This window comes from Trichoderma ghanense, assembly GCF_004382785.1.
Source record: "Trichoderma ghanense strain CCMA-1212 chromosome Unknown scaffold_0, whole genome shotgun sequence".
In the NCBI taxonomy this organism is placed as follows: domain Eukaryota; kingdom Fungi; phylum Ascomycota; class Sordariomycetes; order Hypocreales; family Hypocreaceae; genus Trichoderma; species Trichoderma ghanense.
This window is the reverse complement of record NW_027395663.1, coordinates 1,659,171-1,676,034: the sequence shown is the minus strand read 5'-3', so window position 1 is coordinate 1,676,034 and position 16,864 is coordinate 1,659,171. Positions and strand designations below refer to the sequence as shown.

Sequence of the window (16,864 nt, the reverse complement as noted above, 5' to 3'; positions counted from 1 at the left end):
AAACAGTCGGCTTATACAGAAGCTCGTTGGTAGGAAGCAAAAGGGATATATATATATTACAATATTTACAGATTATAGACAGTCTCCCATAATCCAGAACCAGAACCCAACGATGAACTTGCTCAACGTCTCTTAACTGAAACACCCGACTGAACCGGTGTGATATTCCTCTTTTATCCTTTGACTATCCAGCATCCTAAGCTCGTCTTTAACTAATCATCCCAAGTAACCTTCATCGACATAGGAAACGGCGTAAGCTTCCCCCAATTCTCAGTCAAATACTCGCAGTGCCCCCCTTGTCTGGGCACCTTCCTCAGCTCTCCCTGCGGCCCAGCCGCCCTCCTGAGCCCCTGCCTCCGGAACACTGCGCGGAAGAGCTCCGTGAGTGCAATCTGGCCGACTTCCTTCCCAAGGGCGCTGTGCGTGCCGGCGCCGAACTGGATGTACGAGTCGAGCGGGCGGCGGGGGTCGACCGTCTCCGGGTTCGGGAACTGGGCGGGATCGCGGGCCGCTGAGGAGGCGAACGACGCAAAGACCCTGTCGCCCTGGCTGACGTTGACGCGGCGGCCGTCGTCCTCGACGATGGTGTCCGTGTCGGTGGCGACTTGGTGCAGGCCGAGGGCGCCGGCCAGGCGGATGCCTTCCATGGCGAAGCCGAGGAGGAGGGCGTCGGTTTCGGGGGTGGGCTCTTGGGCGGCGAGGATGTGCAGGTCGTCGATGTAGGGGCTGCCTTCGGGGGAGAGGTACCAGTCGATGGCTTGGGCGAACTGGATTCATCATGCGTTAGCTTCTCATTACGCAAGGGGAGAGGAGGGTTATGGAAAGGAATACGTACGAGGCGGCCTTCGGATGGGACAGTGGCCGCGGCTGTGGGCAGGATCAAGCCCCAGGCGATATCGTGGGCGCTCAGACCAGACTTTGCCAGGGCCTTGACGGCAGTGACGCCGGCGGTCGAGAGCGCGTCGTTGTTGGTGTTGCCGGTGAAGAGGCGGAGGCCAAACGACTTTGCGTACTTGACGGTCGTTTCGATGGCCGCGCCCAGAGTATCGGCAGCTTCCTTTGTCTTCTGCCGGAGCGGAAAGGACTCGACGGGGTCAATGTCGAGGAAGATGGTCTTGAAGACAGCGGCCAGAGAAGAGTACAGCTCGTGCTCGGAGAAGACGCCCTTGGGGTTCTCGCGCGTCTTGAGCGGGATGTTGAAGACGTGAGCGGCGTAACGCGTGTGCGCGGCGTTGCCAAAGTCGCGGACGATGTCAAGGTGCTTCTTGCCCATGAGGGTATACGACTTTCCCGCCAGCAGAGCCTCCGCCGTCTTGGCGTAGAAGCCCCTGACGGCGCCGCGCCAGTCGCCCCTGTAGAGCAGCGACTCGAGCGTCTTGCGGTCGCTGGGCTGCATGTAGCGGCCGGAGCGACCGGAGAGCATCTCGAGGCCCTCCTGCCACTGGACGCGGTACTTGTCCTGGCTGGCGAGGACATGCTTGAAGCCGCCAAAGGTGGTGATGTCGACGCGGGGGCTGGCGGCGCGGGGCCGCTCGAAGCTGAAGCGGTGGACGCGGTGGAGGCTGGAGAGGATCTTGCGGTTCTCCTCGGGGATGACCATGGGGTAGTGGGCGTAGACGGAGTCGTGCTTGAAGTGGTTGGGGAACGCGCGGATGAAGAGCTTGTAGAAGACGCAGCCGTGGTTGACCTTGAGGTCGTACTCGACCTCCTTGTAGCCCCAGTTGGTGAGGTAGACGGGGTTGTAGTCGGTCGTGTAGTGCCTGTCGCCGCGGACGAGGGCGACGGCGTCGGACAGGACGACGCGCGAGATGGTGTAGGTCGGGGCGATGCCGACGCCGGGCACCATGGGCGTCTTGGCCTCCTCGGCGACGATGCCCGGGTACAGCTCGACGTGGTCCGGGTGCTGGTACAGGTTGCGCAGGGCGTCGGCGACGCGCGGGTCCGAGTTGATGTCCTCGAACGTCTCGTACCCCCTGAGGCCAAAGTGCTTGCGGAACTCGTTGAGCCCGGCGAGGCGCCACTTGCGGCCGCGCAGGATGCCGAGCATCTCGACGGGCTTCATGATGCGCGGGACGTTGCGCGCGCCAAACGAGCCGCCGGGCTGCTCGATGGCCGTGGCGATGCAGTTGACCAGGTCGTCGTCGTCGAAGCGGCCGTCGGGCCCGCGCGCGAAGCCCCCGAAGACGCAGTCGGCCGGGTCCGCCGGCAGGCCGCGGGCGAACTTGTGGACGGCGATCATGAGCGTGCGCAGGTCCATGGTGCCGTAGTTGTCGCCCAGCAGGTCGTCGTAGAAGGCGTGGATCCAGGCCTCGTCCGTCTCCGAGATGCACGAGTGCCAGCGGTAGCACAGGTTGAACTCGGCGGACACGCAGTTGCCCACGCCTCGCTCGGAGCCCTTGGCCGTGCCGACGTCGACGCCGGCCTCCTGCCGCGGGTCCAGCGTCCACTCCGTGTCGACCCGGTTGAGGTTGATGATGTTGCGCACGTAGTCGACTAGCGTGATGTTGATGTACAGGCCCGACGTCACCAGCCGCGCCGTCTGGAAGAGCTCCTCGTCGTGCTTCTTCCAGGCCGCCGCCGCCGCGTCTCCTTGAAGGGATGGAGAGGGCTTGGCGAACCTGTTGGCCTCGTTGATGGCGGCCAGCTCGGCGGCGACGTGGTTGTGCACGCGGTTGAACATGACGAGCAGGGTGCACACGCCAGGGGGCATGCCCAGGAGACGCTTGTCGGCAAAGGTGTCGGGCTTGAGCATGCCGTCTTTGAATGTGCGGACGCTGTTCTGAGCTTCTTGGCTGTGGCCGTAGAGAGGCGATAGGTCGAGGTAGGAAGACGAGTCGTTGATGTTGGAGTCCTTTTCGTTGGTCCAGAACAGATCTGCATTTGACGTTCAGCTTCGTGTTGCAGTCAAGTGAGTGAGTGAGTGCCTTGGGTTCATGTTCTTACCGTGGATGATAATGGTCGCTCAGTACCACAAGATGCTCGACACGTTGTTGGGGTTCTTGATGAACTTGTCCCTGGCCATGATTCCCTCGAAGATGGCTTCAGGGTCGGGCAACGCTCCCAGCGGCATGACTCCAGGCCGGCATGAGCGCGAATAGGGGGTCCCAGCTGCGCCGAGCTTGGGCATAAGCGGATTCTTGGCGGTGTACGTGAGCTTTCCCTTCATATAACAACACGTGGATATCCAGGAAAGAAACAGGAGAACCTTACGTTGTTGGATCCATCAGCTTGGCGGAAGCGGAATTGGTCTCCCATATACAGCAACGGGGGGTGGTCGAGCGAGTACCACAGCTCGTCAATGAAGATGTTGGTGAGCTTCTCCTGTCTCTTGGAGCTCCCGGGCAGCCTGGCAACGAGCTGGATCGTCTTTTCCATGATCATTGTCTTGTCATCGGCTTGCATCTCGCCCTTGAGCTTTGAGACGATGATTGCCTTGAGCGTCTTGAGGTCTGCGGCACAAATTGTGAGAACATGTACTGTCGTGGCTGGCAATCTCATGGTATAGAGGTGTGATCAAGTACCTGAAAATGTGAGTGTGCTCAGATCCTGCATCAGAGTCGGTCTGTTCCTAACTGCCGGGTAGGTCCCGTCGCCCGTCTGATGGGGAAGAGGCCGGCGAGAAGCGCGGTACAGCTGCATCAGGCCGCCATTCTTGACCGGCTTGGGCTTCTTGGCCTTTGCAACAGGGCCGCCGGGATGCTCGACGACGGCATGATTGCCGTTCGGGGCGCTCGCGTTCTTGCTGAAACTCATGGTGGACGGAGTGTGTGTAGACTACCGGCCGGGTATCGAAGAGGAGCAGAAGAAGAAGTGTGCAATCGGAAGAAGGAGAGACAACAGAAGAGCCTATGCAGCTGGAAGGGGGGCGTACCACCGTCTTTTATTTACCATCAATCTCAGAAAGAGGATACTGTATCGGGGCAGCACCACAAAGCTGGAGATGAGATATGGACGAATGGCGAGTGACGACGGCAGCTGCTTGAGCCCACGCACGGTGCGGTACCGGCACCTCTGAGTAAAGCCGTGAAAGCTGCGATATGTCTGGCTCCATACGGCGTACAAGGGGAATAGGAGAGGCTGATACCAGTCCGTACGAGACTCCCCCCTCACTTCTCAGCCGTCCTCATTGGAGAGGGTCTGTATGTCAGGGTGAGACATACATGCGGAGAGGACCGGGGATCATGACCGAGTAGACTTTACTCGGGGCTGCGAGTGCCATTCAGAGGAAGACGTGCTCCATGGTCTCAAAGAAGATCAGAACCCTTGTCCCTTGTCCTCCGTTGGCATCGTCGGGTTACACTCAGCGATGGGAAAGTTGATGCTGCCCTTGGCGAAGCAGAAGCCGGGCCTCGAACCATCCTAGAATGAAGCAATCAGAGATCCCTCCAGCAGCCCGCTGTTCCTCATCTTCCGGTTGTCATCTGTGCTGGCTAGTACTCCGCACTCTCTTCAGCTCGTAATGCCTGACACGTACGAGTAATAGCGGCAGTTGCTCATCCAACCACTTGTCTATGTCGATGGGCGAGTCGTCATATGAATCGGTACTTTGCAGATGCAGTCGCTCCTCCGACCCACCCCCATCGTATGTAGTTTAGATACCCAGATTGGTGCCGTCAAGCTGGTCGGGCAAGGGATCAGGTTCGGCATCATGGGACAAGGATCAGGTTCGGCCGTCCACCTGAAAATGCCGATTCCGCTAGGCTGGTGGCTGCGGATACTACACCCTTGGAGGGATCCGATTTGGCTTCATGTTCAGACTGGGCACCTTCACGATGCTTGCTTGGTATATTCAGAATCGACGTCAGTACGCCTCAGACAAAGTGACATTCGCCAGCTCCCAAACCCGGTGGCTGGGAAAAAGGAAAAGGCATAGCCGCCCGAAGAAGCTGTGAGACGAACAAACTGATCAGACAACGCACAGTCGTACAGAGGCTTTCGAGAGAGGGGCCTCACGCTGCTTTGCCCGTTTTTCTCCCCAGCACACAAAAAGCTGAGCTGCCTCTCTTTCGATCTGCTGCTTCCCCCCCCTTGTTCAGGCCCTGCTGAAAGTCGAGAGCTGCTCACAACGCTAACAAAACCACCCGCAAGCTTCATGCGCTGTAACAAAACATGCAGCACGAACCGGCCAATCCCAAGCCTGCGGCCCATGGAGATAAGCGGGCGGGCGAGTCCAAGTCTGCCGTCTTTTCTTTGGCTGAACAGTCTGTCTAAGACATGCATATATGAACTAGGCGCCAGACTCGGCTTGCCAGCAGATCACTTACTACATACTCTAAATTAACAGGAAAGCAAGCAGTTGCCATTCGTCCGTCAGGATTGGTTCCCTTTTCTCTTCTCTGCCGGATCCCCACTGTGGTGCCAGGGCTTGGACAGTTTGAGAGGCGTTGCTCGATGCCAGCTGAAAACTGGTGATGCTACGCCTAATGCAGTCGAGATGCTTCGCCCTTGCTGCTGCCGAGGAGGAGACGCCCGTATGCACGATGCAATGCAAATGCAACGACACCATTTGGCTGATTATCGTATTTGGCGGTACTTGGACGGAACAGTGCTTTCAAGTACTGATGTGTACCTTGACTCGATCCTAGAAAGTAGTGGTAGGATTTGACAAGACGCGGAGCCATGCAACCCTTACCCTGCAAGAGCGTGCTTGTTGGATGCAAAGAGGCCATCGTCACAACTGAGACCATCTAACCGCGGTGGTACCTCTCTCGTCATGGAATTGTAAATGAGAAAGAGGAAAAGGCAAGCGCCAGATCGATCAGCGGGATCCCAGGGGCGGAAGCTAGAGGATCGTGACATGTTCGAGGCGAACCCCATTACCCGTACATTCACAGAATGGTCGATGCTGCTACGAAAACCATCATTTGGTGTCTCGTCGTGACATCAACTCGCCATCCACAGCGGGCATCGTCACACCGTGTCTCGGATTCTTCATGTTGGCGGCTGGCAGGTCCGCAGTCAAGCCGACCCAAACCTGGTCTGCCATCATCACAAGGAATACTTTCATAGCGTAGTTATTTTCATTCAGATTCTCGTACCAAGTACTACTCGTGCTGCTATGATGCTGCTTTGAACCCATACACAGTACGGAGGGCGTGTCTTTCTGCTATAAGCCTCGCTGGCACTGCTTGGGCTGTCTTTCTGTTCGCAAGACCAACCTCAAGCTCAAGCCTCGAATCGTCAAGAGTTTCTTTGCAGCCCGCCTATCTCGGCGAGCCAAATAATCAACGTCATCAATCATACATACGTTTCTCAATAAATCTCGGTGAGATCCCGGTGTCTCTGTCCATGTTCGTGTCGTAGCTCGAATAGTGCGCTGTGTGAAGTAAGGAGCCGCCTAGCATGCCTGCGGCAGCCTACAAGGCAGCTCGACCCTTGGTTTACGTCCTGCATGTGCTCCCGCACGCTCGTAGATGTCGTAGTATCAATCTTTCAGAAATGCCATTACGTGCAGGCCAGTATTGGGATTTCCACCATAAGTCATCAGGAATTTCATAGCAAACCCCTTGTGCTCCTGGCCAAGAGTTGCAGTAAAGTATTGCGTCCAACGTCAGTGGGACCAAGTGGGTGCGTCATCTCATCCGCAGGTCAACGACTTGCAGAGGCATCTTATCGCTCTCGTACACGTGCCCTTCCGGATGATATGCCTCTCGGTAGAGGTTGTCGATCGAGTGCTGATGAAAAGTCTCTGTGCGGCTGCAGTTGAGGATGTGATCTAATCCAGGAGGATGGGTGAGGCGAAAGATGCCGTGCCTAGACCCAGAGTCAGTCAGTCAGTCGGACTATTATCAGCTCCGATTCTTCTCTCAACTTACTCGTTGTATCTTGGAGCACAAACAATGGCAATACTTTCAGGCATCATGACTTGATATCCCGCATGCGTGTGGAGATCGCGAGAACTCATGAAGCACGTCTGCGTCGGATGCGTGTGTATCCAGCCCAGCATCAACAGATCCTCACTCATACAGTAATCAAAGAGGGCGCTCTCGTTCTCTGTTTCGCACGTGTCGGGGGTGGATTTTTGATCTGGGATGAGAAGGCAGCGAACAAAGAGGGCGTTGTTGATGGGCGTTCCACAAAGAACACCACACGTCTCTAACCCAGCTGCGGTATTCTTCGCAGCAAGTTCGAGGAACCTTGCACGCAGGCTGCTGGGAAGGAATATCGACCGAATGGGATCACCATTCTCAAGGTAGCCTCCAGGCTTGAAGGCGAGACGCTCCTTCTTTGGTTGAGGCGCTTCGACCGAAGTTTTGGGTGGCAAAGGAGGCTGGTTGACAGGCCGGGAAGTGGCATCAGGTTGTTGGTAGTCGCCAAGTTGAGTCTTGCGGGGCACTTGGGGTGGGAGCATCGGCTTTGGAATGTCGTATCTGTCGTCGCTGCGCGAGGGAGGGACATCGAAACGCTCCTTGGGTGGTCGAGTAGGTTGGGCCTCTCTCGAGGATGAGTGGTGGATTTGTTCGTATTCGATGGGTCTCGGTTTGGAGAGGGATGGGTAGTGATAGTTCGTCGTGGTCACCGGGGGAGTCTGATCGTGATCAGCCAGTGCTGCGTCGATTTCTCTGCGCTCCTGTGCCATGTCGAGGGTCCGCCGTGTTGCCTCCATTTGCCTCCGAAGATCGCCATCGTCGAACTGTGATGCTCTATTCTCCGCGTATCGCCTCTCTTCGTTGCCATGCTGTTTTGATATCCGCGCATCCCAGATACTGCCATGCTTGCTCGTACGCTTATCTCGCTCTCGCCGGCTCAACTCCTGCTGTGCCAAGTCTACTGCCAGGTCCTGGTGCTCTGCCGCGTCTAGAATCCTCGCTCTTCCGCTGAGGCTGGGATCGTGAGCTGCAAAGCTAGCATAGCTCGAGGATGCCTGCTTCTTGTAGCGCTCGGCGGCAGACGGCGCTGTGCGTTCCCATTCTTTGTATGCACTCTCGATTTCGGGTTTGAGCTGCTCGAGACTGTCGATGACGCGATCGATGCGCTTCGACAACAGCTTGTATGCCTTTTTATTCTCGGGGTCCTTGAACTGGGGATGGGTCGGCAGGTATTTGAGCACTAGGACGGAGTGTCGATACAGCATCTTGTAGGCTCGTCCATAGTCGCCATCGGATAGAGCAAAGGATGCCTTTCGGATCATGTCAGCGCGTGATTCATTACAGCAGCAGGGCAACTGCTCGTACCTCCTGATAGAGCGTATCCGCGGTGCGTATCCAGTGCTTCATGGCGATGTTGACGTTGAAGACAAAGTTCTCGGCCTGCGCCACGAGCTCCTTAATGCTCTGCGGCCGGCTCGGCGTCATACTTGGACGAGCCTCCATGGTTGCGACGAAGATGGCCCTCGAGAAAATACCAGAGGCGTCTTCTCTGCAAGTCCTCGGCTTCTTAGAGGAACTGATGGTTCATGATCGTAAGAAACGATGCGATATCGAGGAGGAAAAAGAGCTGCCTGGCAGGCAGAAGAATAACGTTGGTGCTGCTTGTATGTTGCTGGCGAGCTTGGATTGGATTATGAACTAAGCAAGATTCCACGTTCATGCCAGGCCCCCTCCAAGAACAATCAATATGGCGGGGCAGAACCGCGAGGCACCCGGGGGAATGACAACAAGGTTTAGTTGCATGTCCAGGCTAGAGAGATACAGTGCCGTGTCGCGACCGAATCTTAAAAGGGGGGCGACAAAAGCAAGCGGTTACTGCTATGAAATCATCTGTGAATATGCAAGTACTATCATTGAATGCTCTGGCGAGCTCAACATTCAGATGATGGAGAAAATGGGCCTGATGTTGGAATAGCTCTGCGTTCGATTTACAAGTTGTTTCTCTGTCTATTGTCCGCCAACGGCCGCCTGCGCTCCGGCTTGGATCTGGATAATCTCAGTCTTCTTCTTCTCAATGTTTGCCTGAGTCTCCTTTATCTGTCCCTCGAGTCTTGTGCTACAAGGTGAGATATGTTAGTGACGAGAACCATATTCAACTGGTAGATTGACTGACATTTCGCTTCCAATAAAGTCCAGTCGGCCCTTGACGGTGCTCTCCGCCTCGAACTTCTCCTGCTTGAGCAAGACAGGCCCTACGAGCTTGTATATGGTCTCATCCTCGGCGATGTTTTCGAATTCCTTTGGCATGTGTCAACTCTCATGGGTCCCGCCCGGGCTTGTCTAAGATTAGGGGCTTGGGCGGAATGCCAACCTTTTGCACTCCGAGGTTCTCCTGTCTCTGGCCCTCCAGCTTTTGGCGTGAAGCCACTGTGTTTTGGAGATCTGTAGCAGTGACAATGAGAATCTGCTGTGGGAGACGGCCGAAGAAAGGGGTGTAGCTGGCCACAGCAAGGTTGGCTTCAGGTCAAGATACTCACCCTGCTGGAGTTTCTGAAACTCCTCGGAAAGAGCCTGCAGCTTGGCTTGGACCTCGGCCATGGTTGAGAATCAAGCCTATTCCTGCTTCTTTGATCCTCTTATCAAACGCCTGCTTGGTACAACAGCAATATCAGCCTAATGTTGCTTGACAGAGCCAGGGCAGTGCTAGAGTCAACTGGGACTCAACCGGTGACGCCCCGCTAAGTCTCAGCAAACCGCAGCCCCGTTACAGAGATAAATAATGTTACCCCGCCAGCGGTCAGTAGAGGCGCAGGTACGGGCCCATGTTTTGGTTCTGCCTGTGATCCGTTAAGATCGAGTTCCTGTTTATGGCATCATCTGGCCCTGCTGATATCCCGCCCTCTTTCTCTTGGTGACCAGCTCAGCTCGACCGGCGGCTCGATCGATCCCACGAGGGCGGCTTACAAGTGACAAGCGGCATCTGTCGTCTCGGGTGCTTGCTGAAACCTGGCGCCTTGTCCCGTTGTCGTCTCTCTCGCATCATCGGACTTCTACCAAGCAACAGACGAGACTACAAGACAAATACCCGCCACCATGTCTGTCAACTTCCGAGACCGGGCCATCGCCGAGGTCCAAAAGGCCATTGCCGCGGACAACGACAAGGAATACCAAAAGGCCTTCGATCTGTACATGTCGTCGATGGAGTTGTGGGTCAAGGCCCTCAAGTGGGAGAAGAACAAGGCCATCAAGGCCACCATGCAGGAGAAGATGGCCACGTACCTGGACCGGGCCGAGAAGTTGAAGCAGTTCCTGCAGGCCGAGAGCGAGGGCAACGCCACCGGCGGCAAGACGCCCATGGGCGCCAATGGATCCAGCGCAGGCGGCAAGGCGAAGCCGGCGGCAGAGGACGAGGACAACAAGAAGCTCCGCAACGCGCTGTCGGGAGCCATCCTGCAGGAGCGGCCAAACGTGCGGTGGGAGGACATTGCCGGCTTGGAGGGCGCCAAAGAGACGTTGAAGGAGGCCGTCGTGCTGCCCATCAAGTTCCCGAACCTGTTCCAAGGCAAGCGACAGGCGTGGAAGGGCATCCTGCTGTACGGGCCCCCAGGAACCGGAAAGAGTTACTTGGCCAAGGCGGTGGCTACGGAGGCAAACAGTACGTTCTTCAGTATCAGCAGTTCGGATCTGGTGAGCAAATGGATGGGTGAGAGTGAAAGGTGAGTCTTGTCCTGCGTGACCACGGATACAATATCATGCGTGCGTGCTGGAGCTAACGGCCAACAGGCTCGTCAAGCTCCTCTTCTCCATGGCCAGAGAGAACAAGCCGTCTGTCATCTTCATTGACGAGATTGATGCTCTTTGCGGCCCCCGAGGCGAGGGTGAATCTGAAGCTTCTCGACGTATCAAGACGGAAATCCTGGTGCAGATGGACGGTGTTGGCAACGACAGCAGAGGCATCCTCGTATTGGGGGCAACCAACATTCCCTGGCAGCTGGATGCGGCTATTCGCCGTCGCTTCCAGAGACGTGTTCACATTGGCTTGCCTGACGCCAACGGGCGAGCGAGGATGTTCAAGCTTGCCATTGGAGACACGGACACTGCTCTGAAACCGAGCGACTACAACACCCTGGCAGCACTCTCCGATGGTTTCTCGGGAAGTGATATCAGCAACGTTGTCCAGAGCGCTCTGATGCGGCCTGTTCGGAAAATTCTACAAGCGACTCATTTCAAGCCAGTACGTTTCCAGACCGTACCGGCCAAACCACTCGTTTGACCTTGCTGAGATGCTAACGATGCTCTAGGTAATGAAAAATGGCAAGAGAATGTTGACTCCATGCTCCCCAGGAGACCCGGAAAAGATTGAAATGACATACGACGATGTCAAGCCAGACGAACTGCTGGCTCCGGACGTGACGCTTCAGGACTTCGAGACAGCCCTGGCCGATTCACATCCAACAGTATCCAAAGACGATATTGCGAAGCAGGTCGAGTGGACAAACGAGTTTGGAAGCGAGGGAGCTTAGGCAATGGGCGTTGTCTTGGACAGGGAGGGAGGGAGTACATGGCAACAGCGGCGCTTTGAGGAGTTAGAGGGGCATCTAGGCACTCTTTGCACATAAATGTTGAATTTGGGAAACGAACTGCGTCTGCCTTGTTAGAAACGGAAAACGAACTGTTTATAATGGGTTCACATACTTTCCTTGTTGTGGATGATGAATAGTAACGTCAACGGCTTTGCACGCGGTTGATTCAAGTCGAAGACGGCGACTATGATCCTGTCTATACCTGATAATCTATTATGAATAGTGCCAATGCCTCTGGACAAAAGATAGCCAGACAGCCGGTCATTTGGTGATGTAATGGACCGACTATCCGGAGTTGGGATGCTGAACCAGCATAAAGTGTGGATTATCGGCGAGTGGTGAAAAAAATTCGGTGAGGGCCCCGCCACACCGAGCCTCACCTGGAATTCTCCATGTATGATTTCAATCCTTTCCAGCTACAGTCAACCTTCTCTTCTCCGGCACAACAGTATCCTTTGTCAGCGTTCTTTTTATGCATTTCTTCTCTCCCATGCCTTGCCGAATTATTCATGGACGCACAACTGTGGCGAGGCTGTTACGCCAGCCCTCAGCACCGAGATGTGCTCGATCAGTGGCAACCACGGCAAAGACGGCTGAGATGCTGAACGCGACAAGCCCCGTCGCCCAGCAGCTTCTCGAGACAGGCATATGGAATCGCAGGGGCGGGAGGAAGGCTAGTAAGGCCCCAAAGGCCATAGAGCCTCACAGGGTGAATATTGTGAGCGAAGGGCTTTGCGGTATGTGCTTTCTTATCCTTGCTTCAGTGACAGGTTGAAAGGGAGTTGATGGAGAGGCCATGTGTATTGATGATGACTGACAACTGACTGCTTTCATAGATGACATCATTGAATACATGGGCGCTTCATTAGAGCGCCATCGAGGATGCGATCTGGTCGATCTGAATCCTGGCGCAGGGCTATGGAGCCGCAAACTTCACAGCTTCTTAGAGCCGCGCAATCACATCATGATGGACCTTGACGCCCAGCTATACAGCCCGTTTCTCAAGGATCTCACTTCCAAGAAAAACGTCCAGCTGATACCGAAGTCGGGCATCATATGGAAAGACCTAGTGGAGATGATCCAGACGAAGCTTTCTCACCAAGAAGTGAACGCCAACAAGGAGCAAGAGCCGAAGCGCAACGACACACTGCTGGTTACAGCCAACTTGTCCACGTTTCCGAAAAAGTCGTTTCTCGGGTTCGACAGCATCAGCACCATGGTCATCTACCAGTTCATGTCCAGCATCAAGTCATCTTCCTTATTCCAGAAATACGGCTTGGTGCGCATGCTCCTGTGGGTCAACGACGACGAGAAGCGTCGCCTCATCCCCAAGTCGATCAACCGTCGCAAGCGAGGCTCGTTCGAAGCCGAACTGGCGTGCGAGTGGGTTCATGAAGTCGCGGGCCAAGAGCTGGAAGCCGAGAATCGACACACGCTGCGCGACGAATGGATCAACAAGGAGTCCGGCCTCAATGTCCTGGCCAGGATGCAAGCAAACGGTCTCCAGGTCCCCAAAGGACGGGAGTCGAAGACGTACAAGGAATCGCTACAGTCAAAGCACCTCATGGGCAAGAAGCTGGCCGGGGTTCACGTTCCAGTGGTCGCACGGCCGTTCAAGAAGGAGCTGGAGGATCTGGAAAATGAGTTTGAAGAGGAGGATCATGTAGGGCTTTTGTCCAGCCGACTGAAAGCACTCCGGAGCAGGGTAAGGTACGAGGCCAACCACTATAACATGTTCCTAGAGATGCTGCAAGAACATGAGAGGATATCTGCCATGGCGACAGGGGATCCAGTCGCATTCCAAGAGGCCAACGAAGCCTGGAACGAGAGGATCGACAACATGAAGAAGAACCAGCGGATGGAATTCAACGTGCTGAGAGACAGCTACCATTTATTCCGCCAGACGCCCCCGGCCCTGCTCTGGGACCGACGAGAATACGAGCCGCTGACGGCCATGCCGCACGAATTCTTCCCCAACGCACCGACGGCCCTCCTGGACCTCCAGCCCAAGGCCATGCATCCCCTCCTGCGGCAGATTGGCCCCAACAGCAACCACGCAGGCGACATATCGGACGTGATGCTGCGGTCCTGGTGGAACCAGACGATCCTGCCGGCGCACAAGGCGATGGAGGGCCTGTGGCCCGGGTTCGGCGATCTGGTTTCAGAGGTGCCGAGCCTGCGAGATCCTCAACGCGGAGGGACACTGTTGACGGGGCATGGGTCGCTGAGTGCGAGGAGCATCAACGAGGGGCAGTGGATCGAGATGCTGGAGGCGTGGATGCGGTGGCCGTTCAAGCCGACGTATGGGCAGATGCTGGGGAGGATGTCGGAGGAGGATGTTGATGGGGAGGAGGATGATGCAAAGTCTGGAGCGATTGCGTTGGCGCCTTGAGATGGAAATGGAAATACAACTTGAGAATATGTACGATATTAACGGTTACTGGAGTATAACGGGCAGGATGTAGATTATGACAAACTCCTCATGATATAAAAGACGAATAGCAAAGATGTAACATCAACAAGTCAATGCAGAGCAACGTCCAAGCAATTGTTCAATTTGTCATTACTATTGTACAGTGTGGTCTCGTAAAATCATGGTATCATTCTCTTAGTTGGAATACTTGGGGTCGACCTTGTTCCTAAATTCCGCATGACAGGTTAGCAAACCTCTGCAACTCCCTCTACAAGGTGAGAATCGCGTATGCTTACCCCGAGGCCTTCTCGTACATACTCCGGCCCGTATCCGTAATCTTCTCCTGGGTGTTGCGATCGATGTTGTAGCCGCCCTTCTTGGCGCCCATGGAAAAGGCTGTAGACGACGAAAGGAATGATGTTAGCTTGTGTTCTCACGCTCATGGAAGGCAAAGAGGTTGTGTATTGCTCACCCTTGTCGACGTAGTCGTCCTGCTGGCCGCCTTGCTGGGGAGCGGCAGGGGCGGTGCCGTGAGTGCTCTGGTTGCCCTGGATGCCGGACTCCTGCTGGTTCTCGCCGGACTTGCCCATGGCCTTTTTGACGAAATCCATTGTGGTTGTTGTTTTGATAATATTTCAGAAGATTATGTATGTATTAGGTTGAGAAATTGCGCTCGATTGTTGTCTGATCTGATGAATACAGACTGGAGGGAGAGGATCTCAAAGGTCCTTATATATCCCACTCCGCCTCCTCTTGGTGGCGTTTGGACAGAGCTTCATGCGGGCTTCAATTGACGTCGTTGTCTGCCGCCACAGCTTGCAAGCTCAGCTTGAGCTCATAGCTGACGAAAGCCAATACGGAGAATGAATTGAATTAGCTCAGCTCCCCGAAACTCTGTGCCTCATTCCACGCAAAGGCGGCATCGAATCAGGAGGGATAAACGCTGCCTTCTCGTACGTCATAGTAGTCCTCGGCCAAGGTTACCCCATGTTTGACCCAGCATGAGTGATACGTAAGGCCAAAGATTCCAAAAATATCTTGGAAGCCCATTTTGTTCAACTAGAACTGGAAGCTGATTGGGAAAATCGGGGCTTCGGAAAGGGGGGAGATCGTTGCCGTTGGTGGTCTGCGATTGTGATGCCGATCTTGCATCATAGTGTGGCCCTCGATCTTCGATATGCTCTCCTGGCCAAGTTTCGACACTTTTGAGGCTTGTGTATCCTGAGAAGCATGATGGAACTGATGTAATGATGGTGAGATGGAGCATAAAGATGGTAAATTGTCGCAGGAAGATGATGGTAGTATATGCAATGCTCTTTAGACTCAACTGGTCTGTTCAGTCAGCCTGTCCTCTATGAACTTTGTTTGATTCGTAGACCACACTGTGGGCGGCCCATGGCCTATTACTCTAATATTCAACCCAGATTATGAAGGAAAAGAGACATTCCCTCCCTCCCACACATCGCAATAGTTCTATCGCCAGTATAATGTTGCCCAAACACAAAAACCGAGTCGTCCAGCCAAGCAAAAACAGATTCCAACGCCCCGCTCATAATGCATGTAAAACGTTACAAAATCATCCACTGCCCAGGAATATCCCAGGACAGCGTCCCAGCATGGCGTCAGCATGAAGACACGATCAATGCCGACTGGGCTCTTCATGCAGTTGCCTCGTTTCGTCTCGTCGACACCAAGTGATCGTCCGGCCACGGAGCTTGAAGCCTAGACTCTTCGGCTTCGTGATCGGTGACCAATTCGTCCCGGCAGACAAGGCTTGCCATCGCTTGCCATTGCACTGATACAAGGGAAGCAAAGGTAAAAGGAAAACGAACCATCTGCCCTTCTTCCGTCCCTTCCTACGCATCGTCCCATTGTTCAGTCGGCAGTAATTGTCATGACCGGGCAAAAACCTGGTACGCCATAATCATGACCCAGAACAAAAAGATGGCGCCCGTCAAGGCCATGGCAAAGACCAGGTCCCAGCACTGGCAGATCATCTTCTGCTGCAGCCACGCCAGCGTCTCCTGGTTGCGGCCCTTGGGGTCCTGGTTGAAGATGTTGCGGTCGCACGTGTCCTGGATCGAGCCGTTGGGCCCCCAGAGCTCGAGCGAGACGACGACGAGGCCCACGAGCCACATGACGAAGAGCATGAAGGCGCCGATCATGACAATGGCTGGCAGCAGGCGGCGGCGGGCGATGAGCCAGAAGATGCCGAAGATGAAGAGGATCGCGATGGCGCCGACGGTGATGTAGTAGGGGAAATACCTGCGAGGCGGATTGACTGTCAGTTTTCTTTGATTCGATTGGATCGGGGAGGGGTTCACTGGACCCGGAGGGGTTTTCCTCACCAGGGAATGGGCAGCTCGAGCTGGTTCTGGATCTGGATGAAGCTTCCAAAGACGCCGATGATGGTGCAGGCGCACAGCAGCATGACGAAGATCCAGAAGTTGAGCTGCAGAGGCGGCCAGTTGTAGGTGCGGATGTGCGTCGTCACCACCTTTCGCTCGTAGACGACCGAGGTGCCGCTCAGCATGGAGCGTGGGCCCGCCATCATGATTGATGTTGTAAAGCTGATGCTCTTCTATTTCTTCTCTCTCTCTCTCTCTCTTTCTCCCCTTCTCCCCCTTCCTGTTCTCTGTCGGCCACTCAGAAGCTAACGCTCTCTAGGCGATGGTCGACGCGACTCTCCTCTCGGTATCCAGTCGTTGTAGAAGTTATGTATATAATCAAGTCGGTCTGTCGGTGCTCTTCGAGGCTCGTAAGGGAAGGGCGCGATGCTCGCTGGATTATCTCGGAACGCAATTCGAATGGTCAATGGCTATTGCTTCGTATGGAGGATGAACGGTATATCAGTCGATGCTAGATAAAGTGTCGGTATATAACGGCCAGCTCGAGAGCGACAAGACGGGCTTCCAGGGGCCGCACAGCTGGCCGGATCTGTCGCCTCGTCGGTTCCGATAGGTGAGCGATGCACGACGGCGGAGCTTCCGCTTTCTCCTCGCCGCGTTGCCTGTGGTCAGTATTCCGGCAGAACCACCCGCGCCTCCTGGATGACTGTC

General features: G+C 55.2%; 7 protein-coding genes across 7 annotated transcripts; 2 read left to right on the top strand and 5 right to left on the bottom strand.

Moving 5' to 3' along the window:
* Positions 1-212: 212 nt before the first annotated feature.
* Positions 213-3,753, bottom strand: CCMA1212_000585 (Linoleate 10R-lipoxygenase; the record flags this gene model as incomplete). Its single annotated transcript, XM_073698048.1, has 5 exons — positions 213-767; positions 836-2,851; positions 2,987-3,136; positions 3,211-3,449; positions 3,522-3,753. 5 exons carry the CDS (start codon positions 3,751-3,753, stop codon positions 213-215), a joined length of 3,192 nt encoding a protein of 1,063 aa, XP_073563050.1.
* Positions 3,754-6,572: 2,819 nt separating this feature from the next.
* CCMA1212_000584 (AMSH-like protease sst2) lies at positions 6,573-8,312 on the bottom strand (the record flags this gene model as incomplete). Its single annotated transcript, XM_073698047.1, has 3 exons — positions 6,573-6,753; positions 6,816-8,119; positions 8,175-8,312. The coding sequence occupies 3 exons, from the start codon at positions 8,310-8,312 to the stop codon at positions 6,573-6,575; spliced, it is 1,623 nt and encodes a 540-aa protein (XP_073563051.1).
* A 504-nt stretch (positions 8,313-8,816) lies between these two features.
* CCMA1212_000583 (Prefoldin subunit 6) lies at positions 8,817-9,633 on the bottom strand (the record flags this gene model as incomplete). The annotated part of the gene is made up of 6 exons (XM_073698046.1): positions 8,817-8,925; positions 8,983-9,107; positions 9,181-9,251; positions 9,347-9,398; positions 9,455-9,512; positions 9,626-9,633. The coding sequence occupies 6 exons, from the start codon at positions 9,631-9,633 to the stop codon at positions 8,817-8,819; spliced, it is 423 nt and encodes a 140-aa protein (XP_073563048.1).
* A 240-nt stretch (positions 9,634-9,873) lies between these two features.
* Positions 9,874-11,332, top strand: CCMA1212_000582 (Vacuolar protein sorting-associated protein 4; the record flags this gene model as incomplete). Its single annotated transcript, XM_073698045.1, has 3 exons — positions 9,874-10,525; positions 10,593-11,043; positions 11,111-11,332. Exons 1-3 carry the CDS (start codon positions 9,903-9,905, stop codon positions 11,330-11,332), a joined length of 1,296 nt encoding a protein of 431 aa, XP_073563049.1. The 5' UTR covers positions 9,874-9,902.
* A 275-nt stretch (positions 11,333-11,607) lies between these two features.
* On the top strand, positions 11,608-13,784 carry CCMA1212_000581 (uncharacterized protein; the record flags this gene model as incomplete). The annotated part of the gene is made up of 3 exons (XM_073698044.1): positions 11,608-11,614; positions 11,809-12,129; positions 12,229-13,784. 3 exons carry the CDS (start codon positions 11,608-11,610, stop codon positions 13,782-13,784), a joined length of 1,884 nt encoding a protein of 627 aa, XP_073563046.1.
* A 216-nt stretch (positions 13,785-14,000) lies between these two features.
* CCMA1212_000580 (uncharacterized protein) lies at positions 14,001-14,416 on the bottom strand (the record flags this gene model as incomplete). Its single annotated transcript, XM_073698043.1, has 3 exons — positions 14,001-14,031; positions 14,102-14,201; positions 14,278-14,416. 3 exons carry the CDS (start codon positions 14,414-14,416, stop codon positions 14,001-14,003), a joined length of 270 nt encoding a protein of 89 aa, XP_073563047.1.
* A 1,281-nt stretch (positions 14,417-15,697) lies between these two features.
* Positions 15,698-16,359, bottom strand: CCMA1212_000579 (uncharacterized protein; the record flags this gene model as incomplete). Its single annotated transcript, XM_073698042.1, has 2 exons — positions 15,698-16,070; positions 16,154-16,359. 2 exons carry the CDS (start codon positions 16,357-16,359, stop codon positions 15,698-15,700), a joined length of 579 nt encoding a protein of 192 aa, XP_073563965.1.
* Positions 16,360-16,864: the final 505 nt, after the last annotated feature.